General features: G+C 32.4%; 1 protein-coding gene and 1 pseudogene across 3 annotated transcripts in view; one reads left to right on the top strand and one right to left on the bottom strand.

The window, feature by feature from the left end:
• Window positions 1–17,676, bottom strand: part of PRPF18 (pre-mRNA processing factor 18) — a 54,612-nt gene that overhangs the window by 26,709 nt on the left and 10,227 nt on the right. For 2 of the 3 annotated variants that reach the window (XM_031938600.1, XM_031938601.1), the window contains exons 2-4: window positions 12,696–12,773; window positions 12,422–12,448; window positions 6,599–6,703 (exon numbers count right to left, since the gene is read on the bottom strand). In XM_031938600.1, the coding sequence (XP_031794460.1) occupies window positions 6,599–6,703; window positions 12,422–12,448; window positions 12,696–12,773 (210 nt within the window). The remainder of the gene's footprint in view (window positions 1–6,598; window positions 6,704–12,421; window positions 12,449–12,695; window positions 12,774–17,676) is intronic. The other variant, XM_012550887.3, reaches the window with a different exon arrangement.
• On the top strand, window positions 14,652–17,411 carry LOC100932716 (annotated as a pseudogene).

Raw genomic sequence — 17,676 nt, 5'->3', positions numbered from 1 at the left:
AACATACCAAAACTTATGGGATGCAGTGAAAGCAATTCTGAGGATAAATTTTCTATCTCTGAATACTTATATGAATAAAATACAGAAAAAAAGGAGATCAATGAACTGGTAATGCAAGTAAAAAAGCTAGAAAAAGAGCAAATTAAAAACCAAATTAGAAATTCTGAAAAAAACAAAAGATTAATAAAATTAAAAGAAAATTACAGAATAAGAGTTGACTTTATGAAAAAAAAAACCAACACAATCAATAAACTTTCAGTTAATCTGATTAGAAAAAGAAAAGAAAACCAAATTATCAGTATCAAAAATGAAAATGGTGAATTTACCACCAATGAAGAAAAAATTAAAGCAATAATTAGGAACTATTTTGCCCAATTGTATGTTAACAAATCTGACCACCTATTGAACAACAATTGAAGTATAAGATTTACAGAAATATCAATTGCTCAGATTAACAGAAAAGGAAATAAATTACTTAAATAATTCCATTTTAGAAAAAAGAAATTGAACTAGTTATCAATGAACTAATTGCATAAGAAAACATCTCCACAGCCAGACGGATTTACAAGTGAATTCTATCAAACATTTAAAGAATAATTAATTCCAATACTACATAAACTGTTTGGAAAAATAGTCAAAGAAGGAGTTTTGGCAAATTCCTTTTATGACATAAATATGTTGCTGATTTCTAAACCAGTAAGAGCCAAAACACAGAAAGAAAATTACAAACCAATTTCCCTAATGGATATTGATGCAAACTTTTAAAATAAAGTATTAGCAAAGAGATTACAACAACTAATCAGCAAGATAACACACTATGACCAATTGGGATTCATGCCAGGAATGCAGGGCTGGTTCTACATCAGCAAAACTATTGGCATAATTGACAATATCTATAACAAAATTAACAGTAATTATATGATAATCTCGATAGATAACACAACACCCATTCCTATTAAAAACACTAGAGAGCATAAAGCTAAATGGAGTTTTCCCAAAAATTTTAAAAAACCATCTATCTAAAAATTGTCAGCAAGCATTATACATAACGGGGAAAAGCTAGAAGCAGTCCCAATAAGATCAGGGGTGAAACAAGGATGCCCATTATCACCACTATTGTTCAATATCACACTAGATATATTGATTCTAGCAATTAAAAAAAGAAATATAAGAAATTGGAGTAAGTAAGGAGAAAATAAAACTATCACTCTTTGCAGATGATATGAACTACTTGAAACAATTAACTTTAGCAAAGCTTCAGGATAGAAAATAAACCTATACAAATCATCTGTTTCTATGTTACCAATAAAGCCCAGCAGCAAGAGACAGAAAGAGAAATTCCATTTATGATCACTGAAGACTAAAAAAATATATATTTGAGTGACTATCTGCCAACACAAACCCAGGAACTCTATGAACATAACTACAAAGCATATTTCATACAATCAGATCTAAACAACTGGGAAAAATATCAATGGCTGATGACAGTTCTATCTAACTTATTCTACTTATTCAATGCCATACCAAACTATCAAAAAATTATTTTACAGAACTATAAAAAATAATAATTCATCTGGAAGAACAAAAGGTCAAGAATTTCAAGGAAATCAATGGAAAAAAAATACAAAAAGCAGTCATTAAAACCATCTGGTACTGACAAAGAAATAGAGTGATGGATCAGTAGAACAGGTTATGTTCACAAGAAACAATCTAGTGTTTGATAAACTCAAAGACTCCAGTTTCTGGGATAAGAATTCACAATCTGACAAAAATTGCTAGAACACTGGAAAATAATATGTCAGAAACTTGGCATAGACTTACATCTCACACCCCATAACCAAAATAAAGTCAAAATGAGCATGTGATTTAGGTGTAAAGAGTAATTATTATAAGCAAATTAGAAGAGCAAGTAATAGTTTACCTATAAGATTTTTGGAGAAGGGAGGCCTTTATGGCCAAAAAAGAAGTAGAGAATATTGGGAAATCCAAAATAGATAATTTTGATTACATAAATTGAAAAGTTTTTGCACAAATAAAACCAATGTAACCAAGATTAGAAGAGAAGCAGAAAGATGGAAAACAATTTTTACAACCAATATTTCTGATTATATATTTTAGAAATGAATTCTTTAAGAACTAAGTCAAATTTATAAGACTACATGTCATTCCCCAATTGATAAATGGGCAAGAATATGAACAAAAAATTTTCAGATAAAGAAATTATAGCCATCTATAGTCATATAAAAAAATTCTACATCACTACTGATTAGAGAAATGCAAATTAAGATAATTCTGAAGTACCACTTCACACTTACCAGTTTGGCTAAGATAACAGGAAAAGATAATTTTTGAAGAACTGTTATGCCAAAATTCCCTTTTAATGGGGTGACCAGTTCCTCCAATTGTCCTATTTCGTAATTCTACCTTAGGTATAACCGTCCCCTCTTAATGTTTGAGATAAAGATTTTATAGACATTCCTTAATGTTTGACAAGATAAAGGTTTATCCATTTCAGATGTCATTAGAATATCAGTAATGTCATTGTTCTTGTTATTCCATAAAAAGCTTGCTGCCCCAATATTCCAGGCTAGATTCTTTGAGATGATAGTCTCATCTAGCCCTGGGATCAACATGGATGCATTGGTCCCAGTATTTCTCTCCATTTAATAAATTATTGAATTGGTCTCTAATCTCTGTCTTGCTCAGTTTCTTCGGCATTACAGAACTATGCCCCAAACTGTGCATTCCCTTTGATCCAGCAGTGTCTCTACTGGCTCTATATCCCAAAGAAATAATAAAAGGGTAAGGAAGGGGAGAAGAAAACAACTAGGATGCAGAAGTCATGTGGTGTAGTGGAAAAAGCATTGGATTTGGAATAAGAGGGCCCAGGTTCATTTTGCTTTGCTTCACTATTACCTGACTAGTCATGAGAAATCATTATCTCCCTGGGCTTCAAGCTCCTTCATAAAAAAGGAGGATTGTACTAAATGTTTAAAATCCTTTCCAACTCTGAAATACTATGGCTCTAATATTAGCTGAGTAGTATCCACTCAAAGAATCTTGAAGAGACGCAATCTCCTTGGTCATATTACTGATTTATGACTCAATCTCTATTTTCAAAAGTAGTCTACTTAACTGCTCAGAAATTAAACCTTAAAAAGCTCATCCTTTACACTGAGCTAGGATGAGGAACAGGGATAACCCAGGGATAGGAAGTAAAAAAGTAAAACTGGGAAAAGAAATCCAGGACCAAATTCTCCAGTCAGAATCTAGGAAATTAAAAGTCAAGGCCTCAGGAGAGAAGTTGGACTAAGCAACTCAGGGTTGCTTAGGTGGCTGAAGGTCCAAGCGAGACAACCAAATGTCCAAGATGCAGGATTATCTGCACTTTAACATTATTATGTATTAATTAAAAAGAAGCAGTTCTAAACTAAGGAATGACCATCAAGATTACACAAGACCTAATAGTTTCTAATATAAAAATTAAGAGATCTTAGAAAATAATATTCTAAAAAGCAGAAGATACTGATTTACAACCTTAAATCACCTATCCTGAAAGCTGAATATAATCTTATATGGAGTGGAGGTGGAGGTTAAAATGAATCTTTAAAGGAATAAAAAAGTAAAAGGAACTATGAAATAAAAACACAAGAGGCCAGAGAAATATAAAAAGGTAAATTTACTTGAGCAACTGGAAATGGTTATATGGTGATATAGTACTAATGGACAAAAAATTACAAGTGTCTTTTTAGAACCTAGATATCTTCAAAAGACATTGAGAGAATTAATTAAAAAAAAAAAAAAATCAAAGAATCAAAGATCCTGAGGATTGATTGGTTTTGTTTTGAGGATTTTAAAAAGGGAGAAGGGTAAACAGAATATATTAAGATACAAAAGAGGAAAGGGTGGAACGTGATTCTCCTAAGAGTAGTATGGGAAGAACATAAAAACATGGAGGAGTTAGAGAAGGGGTTAGCTATCTGATGAACCTTACTCTTAAATGGAATGAAGAAAAGAGAGTTGAACATACACATACTCTCAAACAAAAATATTCTCTCTCTCTCTCTCTCTCTCTCTCTCTCGCTCTCTCTCTCTCACACACACACACACTCTCACACACACACACACACACACACACGCAGAGTATTGAGTAAAAATACATTAAATTCAACAAAGAGACAAGGATGGGGTGAAGGAGATAGGAGGATAATACTGGATAGGAAATAAACTTTCATATATTAAAGGGGAAATTAAAAAGAAAAATTAAAAAAAAAAAAGAATTAGAATTAGCATATCTGTTAGACCACTGGGAAATAGTTAAACAAATTGTGCTATATGATTGTAGTAGACGGAATAATTGTGCCATAAGAAATGAAGAAAAGGCAGTAACAAAGAAGCCTGGGTAGTGCAAACTGATGCAGATTGAAGTGAGTAGGAGAAAAATTAAAACTATTTTTACTAACACTATTTTTCTATGACATTGATACACTATTAGTGAAGCTTTGAATTACTTTACTCCTTCTGTAAAGCAATTTAGAAGTATGACCCCAAAATAAACTATGCATATCCTTTGACCCACTAATACCACTACTGTTGATACCCATACAGAGGACTATGGCTCAGATACTCAATAAAAAGGAAAAATAAAATGTATAAAAATACTCATAACCATGGCAATAAACTAGAAATTAAAGAATTTTCTATCAACTGGGTAACTGCTAAGCAAACTATGAACATAATCAAATAATTTTGTTATAAAAAAATGGTGAAAGATATTTTCAGAAAAACTTCAGATCATTATCAGAACCAAAAGAACAATTTATACAAAAAAACCCAATATTATAAAAAGACAATTCTGAAAGACAAAACTGATCAACACAATGATCAGCCACTATTCCTATGGACTCATAATGAAACAAGCTATCAATTCCATAATAGAGAAGTGAGTCAAAAATTTTTTTGACATGGCCAATATCAGAATATTTTACTTGACTATGCACATCTGTTATGAGGGTTCTTTTTCTTTCAGCTAAAGGCTCGGTAACTAAAAAATGAAGTTTAATTTAAAACAAAAATATAACGCCATAATTCTCCAGATTCTTTTCAGTCCAGTATGTTGCAAGTATTCTAGTTTCACACAGACAAAAAAATAGCAAAGTTATGCAAGGATGTACTAGCCCAACTATAGTAGATGAATCCCTGGTAACTTATCCAGTATTTTCTTTGGTTAATTAGAACATAAACATTATATATATTATAATGTAAAATCCCGAACTCCCTGGTGATCCCAGCCTCAGTTAGTATCCACTCTCAGGTCACCCTATACCAAATCCTTGAGTTGCATTTTCAAAGTTTAGTACTCTAGTTCACTTTACGTTCTATCAAATATCTAGAACAGCCTGATTTGTGGATTTCCAATATTAAATGTAACAATGATTAGACCTTAATGATATCTACATGGGGAGAGAACTTCAGAGTAATTTGATTTGTATACCAAACTGATATTTCAATTTTCTAAAAAATATGTAAAAATAAAATGATTAAATCTCTATAAATAGGATGGTTCATCAAATAAAAAAAAATTAAACTATATTCAAACTATATTCAACAATAAAAGATTTAATAAAGTAACAGTACTAGGGTGAGAGTTTAGAGGATAATATTGTGAAGGAGGCAGCTGGAACTCAGTTCTAATAAGTCTGAGAAAAAAAGACCAATACAGATGCGTGTGTGTACACACACACACACACAGAGAGAGAACGAGAGAGAGAGAGAGAGAGAGAGAGAACGAGAGAGCGAGTTTGACAAATAAAAAAAATACACAAAACAAGCATTCATAAAAGAATACCAGAAGAATTGATAAAGGTATTGGAATTAAAGGAGAAGCTAAATAGATAGCACAATAACAATACAATATTTATTATTTGGAAAGAACATTGTATTGACCTCAAAAACAATTTAAGTTCTGACCCCAATCTTTAGCAGCTCTCTGACTTTAGTAAGTCACTTAATACCTCTTCTGAACTTCATTTTCTTCAATTGTTAAATGAGACCAATATTTAGACTATCCCCAAAGGGTTACTATAGCAAAAGTGCTTTCTATATCAAAAAGTGTTTTACAAATGTTATCATTTGAATATAATTCTGTGTTTGGACTCTTCAAGGATCTTACACACAAATTGGAAAGTTATAATCAATTTAGAATGAGACTAAAATTGTGACTACTCATTTTTCATATGAAAGAATTCCAACAATGGTATCAAGAAGGAAAACCAATTACATCATTAATTTTAAAAACTTAAGGATCTGTGATTTTGATAATCAAACCTCCCATAACTTTCACCTAGATCTAGCCTACTTAATGACTTAGTGAGTCTTCAAAAATTGTCACAGTGGCTGAAAAATTTAAAATCCTTGAAAGTCAATCTAGTGATTTGAGTCTCACTGCTTTTCTTAGTTGTGTTTTTCTATTTGACAGAAAATCTATATGTAATCAAATCCCTGCAATCTGCTACACAAAGCTGAAAATAAATACAAGCATAAAACACAAATATTAAAAAATATGGACATTTTATTACCAATTAAAATGCAATCTTACCTCTTGTCTTGAAAGAGTCATGGGCAATTTTTCCTCTGCCAGTTCTAGTTCTAATACTGGATTAGATGAAGTTAATGGTTTCTGATCCTCTTCTTTTGGCTGTACCTAAGCAAAATAAATTCAGATTACCTAATATCCTATAGTAATATTTATTATTAATTTATCAATTCAGTTGGTCATTTAATTGAATATAAATATCAATGAAAACACAGAGTTGGTTTGTTTTTTCAAATTTTCTTCTAAAAAAAGGAATCAAGAAATGAACATGCTTCCAAGTGCTTCATTGTAAAAATATCAAATTTACCAACTTAAGTGAATTTACAAAGACTACACACACATAGAAAGCATTCATGATACAGAAGAGTAACACATAACAGTTGCTCAAATTAAAAAAATAAAAAAAAGCTAAAAATTTGGACTTTATGAAGCTACTTTTTAAAAAAATAATAAAATTCAGCAAGATTCTAGTCAAATATTCTAAAGAATAAATGAATTACTCTTGTAAGGTGATCAACTGCCCTATTTCTTTTGCTATATATGTACAATTCAACAATTAGAGAAAGAAACTACCATCACCTCTAACAGATTTTTACCTCATTCTGGCTACATGCTAAAAAATAATCAAAGTCAAAAGCTATAAAATAGTCAACAGCCAGTGAAGACACAAAATCCAACATTTTTTTATACCTTAAAAATTTTATTTTTAACTGTACGAAAAACACAGAGACCATAGAGGGCATATCTGGAGAAATGCCCAAAAGTTGCCATCAGTTATGAATTCTAAAGAATGCTAACAATGGTTATTAGAAGTGCTTATTCATACCACAAGAGTAGATGTTCTTCCTCTAAATTTCCAGGGAAAATCCCTTCCCAGATTAGAGTTTCTTTTCCAAAGTACAGTTTTGGAAAACTATGCTTAAAAGTATGGATATAGACTAGAGTCTGTTCACAAATAAAGAAAAGTTTAGGTCAAGCCAAATTGTGAAGGTTTTTAAATGCCAAGATGGAGTTCATATTTTATATTAGAGGAAATAGGGGGCCAATAAAGATTTGCAATTAGATCTGTGATTGAAAATTATTTTAGGGGCAGCTAGGTGGCGCAGTGGATAGAGCACCAGCCCTGAAGTCAGGAGGACCTGAGCTCAAATCTGATCTGACAATTTAACACCTCCTAGCTGTGGGATACTGGGCAAGTCACTTAACCCCAATTGCCTCATCAAAAAAAAAAAAAAAAAATTAACAGCTGTGTAGAAAATAGATTGAAAATAGAAAAGACTGAAGGTAGGGAAACTTGCAATAATCCATGTAAAATGGCAATGAATTATTGCACTAAAATAGTGGCTGTGTACAAAAGATATTATCAAAAAAGAATCAACAAGATAAGACAACTAATTACATGTACAAGGTAAAGAAAGAAAGACTCAAGGACATCTCAAGCATAAACTCAAATTATTGGAAGAATGAATTTAATTGAAGTTTGGACAAAGAGCAAGCTTTGGGGAAATGAATATAGTTATCCCTTCCATATCTAAGAGGGGGAGAACATTATCACACAAATACTCCCCACTCTCCTATTGCTAAACTCCCACCCCTAAACCTAACCCCAATCCTGATCTCCTTTCTTCCTCTCCAGCAATCTGGAAAATATGCATAGAATTTCTTGGTCCTCCCCTTATACCACAGAAGTCTGTCTGTCTTTTTTCTTTTATAGGGTGTTTATGATATTTTTTGTAATCTGGATTAAGTTTTGGTCATAGGCTTTATGTTATCTGTTGGTCTTCCTATGTCATCTGCATCTTCCATAAAACTCCAAAAAAATTCCTATTTAATTTCTTATGCCAACCCTTGATTTATCAAATCCACAATGGGGGAAAGTTACATGTGGAAGGGATAAATGTATATCCATTCTAGGATTAGATCTGAGATACCAATGAGATATACAAGTAGAAGTTTCTACTAGGAAGTTGTCAATGTGAAACTGCTGTTCAAAGGAGAGTCTATACACACATATGCATAGGAATAATGACCAAATCCAGAGGGAAGGTGATGAGATGACAAAAAGTGAAGGTAAAGAAAGAAGAGAGATCAGAACAAAGCTTTTAAGACATACACAATTAAGAAACAGACGATCTACACTATGAGCCAACAAAAGAGACTGAAAATGAGCAGTCAGACCAGTAATCAAGTAGTAAAACCAGAAAAACATGAAAAATGAGGGAGAATAGTCTATCTAGAAGGAAATAGCTGATAGTATTAAAAGCTGAAGAAAGGTCAAAAAGGATGATGAAGAAAAAGTTACTGGTCCTGGAGAGATTTACATGAACTGATGCTGAGTGAAATGAGCAGGATCAGGGGATCATTATATTTCACAACAATATTATAAGATGATCAATTCTGATGGACATGGCCCTCTTCAACAATGAGATGAACCAAATCAGTTCCAACAGAGCAATAATGAATTGAACCAGCTATACCCAGCAAAAGAACTCTGGGAAATGAGTTTGAACAACTACATAGAATTCCCAATCCCTCTATTTTTGTCCACCTGCATTTTTGATTTCCTTCACAGGTTAATTGTACACCATTTCAAAGTCCGATTCTTTTTGTACAGCAAAATAACTATGGACATGTATACATATATTGTATTTAACATATACTTTAACATATTTAATATGTATTGGTCAACCTACCATCTGGGGGAGGGGATGGGGGAAGGAGGGGAAAAATTGGACAAAAGGTTTTGCAATTGTCAATGCTGAAAAATTACCCATGCATATTATATCTTGTAAATAAAAAGCTATAATAAAAATTTTTTTTTTAAAAAAAAGAAAAGAAAAAGTTACTGGTTTTCAACACAGAAGTGATAGACCATAGCTTCAGAAAAAAAATGTACATATTAAACATAGCCAATGTATCTGTTCTGCCTGACTACACTTATTTGTTACACACAAATGATGTATGTGGCAGAAAGATGGAGAATGAGGGAACAATATCAGTAGGAATTAATAATTTTAATAAGAAAAGGCCATAAGACTTAGCAATTAAAAGATTATTGGTAATTCTGGAAAAAGCAATTTCAGTTGAGTGGTAAAGGGGAGATAAGGAAATGGATACAATAAGTCCAGAAAACTTTCTAGAAATTTGGTCATGAAAGATAAAAGAGGTAAGATTATAGTTTTAGCAAATAACAAAGTTAAGTGTTTTGTTTTGTTTTATTTTTTTAAATAAGGATAAAGGAGATCCAGGCAGATCTATAGACAAAAAAGAACAGGGGCAAGTATATAAGGATCAAATAAAAAGAGAACAGACATAATAATTCATGTGAACAACTCCTGGAAGAGACGAAAGTAAAAAGAATCAACAGCACAAGCTAAAAAACAACTTGGCAGAAAACTAGGCATATCTGTCAAAGACTAGCACAAAAGAGGCAAGAATGGAATACAATGTGGAAGGATTTGGAGATATGCAATAGAAAGAAAAGAGGGAGCTCATCATAACAGAGGGCTTCCATTTCCTCTGTAAATTAGGAAGTGAAGTCTTTTGCTAAAAGTGATCACCAAAGGATAGAAATAACTACTGTTGTGAGGAAAGCAATGGAAACGGGGGGGGGGGGGGGGCCGGGGGGGGGGGGGGGGAAGAAAGGATCTCCTTTTAGAAGTGAAGATCCAGTTAACATAAGAAATCAATAGTGGACTCTTAGGGCACAACTGTACAACTTCTTTAAATGTTATTCAACAGTACATAATAGGACAAGAGATAGAAAATGGCAGGAATAACCAAAATTTGGGTTTGGGAATATTTATAAACAAACAAGTTTAACTTGTTTCAGGGGGAGAAAACAAAATCAGCAATAGGACAGAGATTAGGAAGTGAGCAAAGAAAGGTAAGAATGGGGGTAATGGGAAGGGGTACAGAAATAGGTCAGAGTGAGAATGAGGAATAAGGCAGAGAGTAGGGGAGAATGAAAAGAGGCAAGGATCAGAGTCTGGATCAGGGAATCAGGACAGTAGCAAATGATAAAATGAGCTTGACCATCCTTGGTTATATCTGAGGTGAAGTAAAGCTATAGATCAGATTGTGTTAGTTAATAAAGTGACATGCTATGAAACTAGCAGAGCTGTGTAGAGAGCCCTGCATTTAAAATCAGAGAATTTGGGTTTAAATTCTGGCCCTATTACTATTAGAGCTCAGGTAAGTTATTCCACCTCTGTAGGCCTCAGTCTCGTCTCCTCATGTAAAATAAGGGGTAAACTTTTAAGATAGAAGACATCTTTCCATCTCTAAATCTATAGTTATATCTATCAGTACGAATTATTTATCTTTAATATTTATAGAAGTAACCCAACTATATAAAGAACTTATTTCTACTAAAGAAAAAAACCAAAAACTTTTTGGCCTGTGTTTTCTAGTTAGAGACAGATAGTCTCCAGATCCAAAAAAGCATTCAGAAACTGAATCTTAATTCTTAAAGGGAAATCTTAAATTTTTAAATTCTAAAGTGACAATTAATAGCTCTGGGGGAAAAGATCTGAGACATTCTATCAACTGAGCTAAAAGTTACAAGTTACAATTACTTTCAGTAATTATCTTGCTTCAGTACTCTCTCTTCACAAGCAAATAAAACTACACACCACTAAAATTATCTAAGCAAAAGCATCCATTATTTAAAAAATATTATTCTCTATCTTATTAAGCTAAAAAGGAACACAGGGATCTGAGAGGGCATCTGGGAAAATGGACTAAACATAGTTAATGCTTTCTCAGATCAAGCCTAATCCAAGAAATTGGGAGTAGTAATAAAAAAGTAAATCAACATTTGCTACTTAATCTTCCACACTAAGAACAAAGGAAATCAACACATATATCCAAAACAGGGGGGAAAAAAATCAGAATGCAAAGTGTTTGCAATTTCAAGCTATCAGAAATATAACTACTCTCTTTAAAAATCAATCCTCTCACCAAACATAAAAAGCTGAAGTACATAAAAGTTATGTGCATAACTAATGAGCGTCTTCAAAATGGTGGTATAAGACTTTGCTTTTCAGAAGTCTTTTTCTGTGTATTGCATACATATTATATGCATTATATGTATTATATGCATAATAGTAACTATATTTTAATAATTAAAACAAAAACCCTGCAGGAGATTCCATGAAATTCTTCCAAAAAATCCTTTAACTTTGGTTAAAAAAAAAAATTTGTCAAGGCTATACAAAGCATAACTCTTCCTAACCCCATAAAAGTTAATCCTATCAACAAGAAAAGTTCAAAGAAAACTTCTTTCATATAATTAAAAGATATAAACAAAGCCTTCCCAGTGACTCATTTATTTCAAAAGTACAGAGTTTAAAATTAAGTTCTTGAAATGTGCTGTCTTATTAAAAAAAAAAAGGCAAATAAATGCTATGTGACACCATTTTTCATGCACTGGATCTTCAGGGTCAAATAAAGTTATTAATACTATAAAACATCTAAGTTTAAAAAGCAGAACAAATGATGTGTCTATCCACTTTTTAACTTTTTTTTTTTTTTTTAGCATATTATGTTTTGCTTTTAATTAATTTAGAGAATAGTGGTGACGGTTGTGGCTGAGGGATTAATGTATGGTTAATCTCGTGTCAGATCTAGTACTTATGTTCACAGAAAAAAAAGGGCAAAATCTTAAAAAAAAAAATTCAAGCTTTGATCTCAAGCCATTTCATGCTATTCACAAAAAGCCAAACCACAACACAAATTCCAAAGCCAAATATCATGCATGTTCTTCCTGCATTTAAAAATGCTTAAAAAAAAAAAAAAAAAAAAACATACACCAAAAACTCATACCTCTCCAGTTGGCTTCTCATTTACAGGCTAATGTATAACAATGACAAATTGAACAGAGAACAACAATTTATTGTCACTTTAACAATATCCAAACACATTTTAAAATTCAAAAACAGACAATACTTAACTCTAAGGTTATAAAAGTTGAATAATAGCTCTAATATGCACTAGTAGAGAGAAATTCTTCATTGGGAGACCCTTCATAAAAAAACAAAACAAAACAAACAAAAAAACCAGAAGTCTAGACAAAAAAAAAGAAAAGAAAAATTCATACCTTGTAGCCACATCTTTCAAAGTATGCCTCCTCTTCTTTTTTTGCAAGTTCACTACGTTTGAAATATCTTTTACTTTCCTATTAGAAAAAAGTAAATAGGTTAATATAACTCTTAGACAACATTTCCTGTCCCAATGTCAATAAATATTGATCCGAGAGGTCTAAAAATGTCTCTAGTGCTTCAATGCCACGAGTGTCTAGCAAGTAATTTTCACTCATTTTCAAAGTAATGATGTATGAAAATACAGTAGTATTTTAGTGTGTTCTTGTGAAACAAAAGCCAAAAGAATGAAACTCATAAATTTCATCTTCTTTAAGTTAATTTTATTCTGTTTTATTTTAAAGATAACTTTTGCAAAAATGATTCACGATTCATCAAACATAATCAGACACTTAAATTACTATTTTCTGCTAACTCACATAGCCACAGATAACATATGGTATGTGTATTGTACATGTTAAAATCCTATTACAATAAGCTCTAAGGGACAGTCCAAATTCTTTTTTCCATTTGGAATCCTGCTGATTTCTTAAAATAGGCATAACATATAGACTGTCTGGGGATTTTTGTTTTTGTTTTTGTTATTGTCACAAATTGCTAGAATATACTATAATAGAATCTGATGTTATAAAACATTCCTAAAATCTGATGTAGCTGAAAAGAGACAAACAAGCAATTCTTTTTAAACTGCCTACAAACTTACCTTTATTTTTCTTTTTTTCTACAGAAACTGCATATGGGACCTATTTCTATCTGTAGTTCTTTTTATTAAATATCTGTTCACAATATCTTAAATTCACAGCTAAAAAGGACCATTAGAGATCATTTAATCCTACTGACCTCATTTAAAAATTAGCAAACTGAGGCCTAGAGATGCTAAATGATATAACAGAGCCAGAGATCAAACCTATCAAGTTCCAAATCTAGCCACTCATTCAACTGACCACCCCACTACACCTCAAGATTTTTATATAGAACTTAGGCAGGTGATGACAAAAAAGAACAGACATTCTAGGTGATGTATATTTATAAAATATTTTTGAAGGGAATCTATTCAATTTTCTTACAGATTTTAAGTTATACATTGGCAAATACTGATGTACATCATCCACTTAATATTTAGCTGATAGCCACTACTCTTAAAATTGAATGATCTCCTTAAGCAGCTATCATTGGTAATGATGATTTCCTTTGGAATCATTTATTTTATTATATGCATTTAAAAAACAAAATTCTGAAAGAGGATCCCTAATTTTCATAAAAGTACCAAAGGGGTCTGAAATGATAAAAATGAAGGAGGACCATGAGGGGATATGCTTCAGTTTCTTATCTTCAAAATGGGGAGAGTTATAAGGCTGAAAAGTATTTTTACAAATGGGTTTTATAAATGCTGGTCATATTTACATTATTTATTGGTAATGCTAAAAATCACAAATTATAGAATCCCTAAGTAGAAACAGATAATTTATTATAATTCCTTAACTTTATAGATAAAGAATTTAAGGCTCAAAAAGATTAAAGCTTGCAACTAATTACTAGGAATTAGTTCTATAGAATTCCAAAGCCGTTTTATAGTATGCTGCCTCATGTTTACATAGGATTTCCCATTTTTTAAAACCACTTTATATTTCATTTCACCAAAACAAAAAAACAAAAACACCACCAAAACTGTGAAGTAGATATAGCTAATACCATTTATCCCATATTACAATGAAGTGATTGAAATTTATGATGGATTAAGTGACCTATCCATAGTTACACAGCCAATTAAAAAGTACCAACAGAAGAGCAATCAGGTCTTGGCTCATAGTCCAATGCTCTTTACACTGCTGCACAAAAAAAGTAGACCAATAGCATCTTTTAATTATCTGCTTATAATTATTCTATTAAATAAAAAGAAATGTGACACTAAATAATCAACATATTTCTTAACAATCATTATCATTCATCACGTGATGCAGGGTAATTTAATTCTTGAGGACTAAGTATTCCAATGAAAATAATTCCATCTTACCATCCAGTATACATGTGGCCTTTAGGTACATTAATGAAACTGTTCAGAAAGTTCTACTTAATATCTGTGCCAACCTTAAGTACTGAACCGTACTAAAATTTGTCTTAGAAAACTCTAGTCTGGTTAGGAGTAATGTCATATTGGGAGGGTACATTACAAGAAGATCAGCTTTGACAAATATGATAGGCAAGATTCATTTTTTTCCCTTCTTTAAATTTGTCAGTCAATAAGTTTACAGCATGTTAATATGAAAAAACTAAAGACTTTTCAACTCTAATTAATGTCAATGAAAATCTATGGTTCCACATGCGGTTCTCCTTGTGAGATTCAGTCTTGTTCAGAATTATTAAGAGTGCATAATTCAAAATCTATTGCATGTCTGGCAACCAAAAACAAACAGGAGATCTTAAAGGATTATCTCAATATCTTTTGATAATATCTGTATCATATTCAAGTTAAAGCATTTGCTCAAAGTGCCAGAAATATAGTATCAGCTTTTCAGACAGAACATGTTAGCTTCTCTGAAAACTTGATACATTATTTTAAAGAACCAACTTCATATATTGTAGGAAAAAAGAACAAAACCCAATGTCAAAGTTTAAAAGAAAGTTTAGAGGACAGGATTAAAAACCTAAATACAAAGACAATGTTACTTTGTCTTTTAAGCTATTAATGAGTCTTATCATCTAAAATTACAAGTTTCAATCTTAAGTGAACCTTAAGCAAATCTTAACAAGTATTAAATGAAAATAACTTAACAGATTGCCCCCTACCCAAAGCTATAAAACTTCAAGCCATATAATTATTAAATCTAGCAGTTCAATTAAGAAATAAGTTCTGTAAGCAATAAGAATTCAACACAAAGAAAAGGACATTATCAAAAGACAAAACTATTTTGCACCCACTAGAAAACACAGGAGAGAATGGAATGAGTTCTGAAGAGCAATGGCATTAAATGGATGCAGTCCAGGAAGATCTACCTATAAATCTGAATTGAACCATACATGAACAAAGATAGCTATTCAGTAACAAAAAAGAATTTGAAACATTTTGGAAAGAAAACTAGAAGTGAAGAGATTATTTACTTCTTGAACAAAACCCCAAAACACAAGAAATCCAAGAGTGAATTAAATACAGCAACCAAGGCTGGCAAGAACAAGTGACTTCTTTATAAATGTACTTAATACAAGGTGAAGGCAGAAATCTGGAAGACATCAGTAAAGAGGCAGACAAGAAAGATGCAAGATGGACAAAACCTGAAAACACTTTGCCTGTAAGTTAATCAGTGGAACTATATTATAACCTGAAAGGATACATGAAAATAGACAAGAGGAATAGGGGAACAGAAAGGAGTATGTGATGACCTAAGGTTAAATTGAGGGTTACCAGTGAAAGGAAAGTGACCTCTGTGGTCTCAAGTTTAAAGGAGAGGAGAAGAAAGTAAAGAAAAGTAAATAAAGTAAAGAAAAAATTGGGGGAGAGTGGAAGCCTTACCTGAGTGGTGGGATTCCACTGATGAATTCTCCCTATGAGTAAAGAGAGATAGTCTTTGAAGGAAGATGGGGACCGTATACTAGGTATGACTTAGGGGACTTTTGAAAAGTCTACTTTTCTCTCTGGAAAGGGGTAGAGGAAGGAAGGAGTGGGGAGGAAGTTAGAACTCCTGGGGATCAGCTGATATTCGGAAGAGTGAGAGCATGGATCCAGGGAGAAAACAATGTGGCATGTAAGTGGAAAAGGTACCAAGAAGCTGGTACAGGTTAGTAATCTAGGACTTGAGGGAGAGGAGTATTCTATTTTTAACTTTGTCTTCTAGCTCTTATAGTTCCAAGAAGTTTCCTTTTATGATTTTTTAAAAATCTAAGTCCAGGCTTTTGGTCATGGTTTTCAAGGACTTCAATAATCCTCAAATTCCTTCTCCAAGCCATTTCTTTGATTTTTTTTCTATCTTTTGACTTTTGCTTATTCTTTTTCCAAATATTCCAATTTCATTTTCTCATTCTCAATTCTTCATTCCTTCTACCCATTCTAGAAGATGATGGCCAATCCATTCTTTTTCTGAGGTTTTAGTTGTGATTATTTCAAAGTTAATAATTTCCTCTTTATCTTGGAATTCTTTTCATCTATATTATTTCTTCATTGTAGTGGAAAGTGGCAGAATATGGTACCTCTTAGATGGAAAACCTCCAATCAAACTTATAGCAATAGTCTGACCAGAAGTCAGACTTCAAGGGCTGCATAAACCTGCATACCATCAATTGAGTAAGTGTGGGGATCATATTGTCATAAAGGCATATTGCATTTTCTAGGAATAAAAGAGAACAAAAAGTATACTCTTTGCACAATGGCTACCCAGGTGGTTTCCGACAAGTTACTGCAGTTCAGCTTCACCAACGGGGTCTAGTGGCAATTGTGAAACTAGCTGTTTATGGAATGTTACCAAAGAACCTCCACAGAAGAACCATGATGCAAAGATTACATCTTTTTCCAGATGAAGAGATTCCAGAAGACATACTTAAGAATATAGTAGAAGAGCTTCCTCAGCCAGGAAAAACACCTAAAAGACTAGATGAATATACCTAAGAAGAAAGTGATGCTTTCCCAAGATAATGGAATCTACCTGAGGATTTCTGGATGTAATTACGAGAATGTCATTAAAAAAAACAACAACAACAGAGAAATCTCTGAGACTTTTGACAATTCTGATTTTTTCCTTGAAAACTTTCTCCTAAGCTGAAAAATCAAGAGAAAACCTGTTTGGAGAAATTGTTCTATTACATATAAGGCTTAGCAATTGTCCAACTCTGCAATGTTAGAAGAGGTGGCTAGGCCGAAATGTTGTCTTTTGCTATAGTCTTAAAATGAGAAAAAAGCTGTCATATTCCACCTTTATCATAGTCTTCATCTCCCCCTGAAAGTCTCTAGATGATGGGGTGGAGGGAAGGAAAAAAGAAAGGAGCAATCAT

The sequence above is a fragment of the Sarcophilus harrisii genome, chromosome 5 (assembly GCF_902635505.1).
Source record: "Sarcophilus harrisii chromosome 5, mSarHar1.11, whole genome shotgun sequence".
Lineage (NCBI taxonomy): Eukaryota > Metazoa > Chordata > Mammalia > Dasyuromorphia > Dasyuridae > Sarcophilus > Sarcophilus harrisii.
This window is presented reverse-complemented; position numbering and strand designations above follow the sequence as displayed.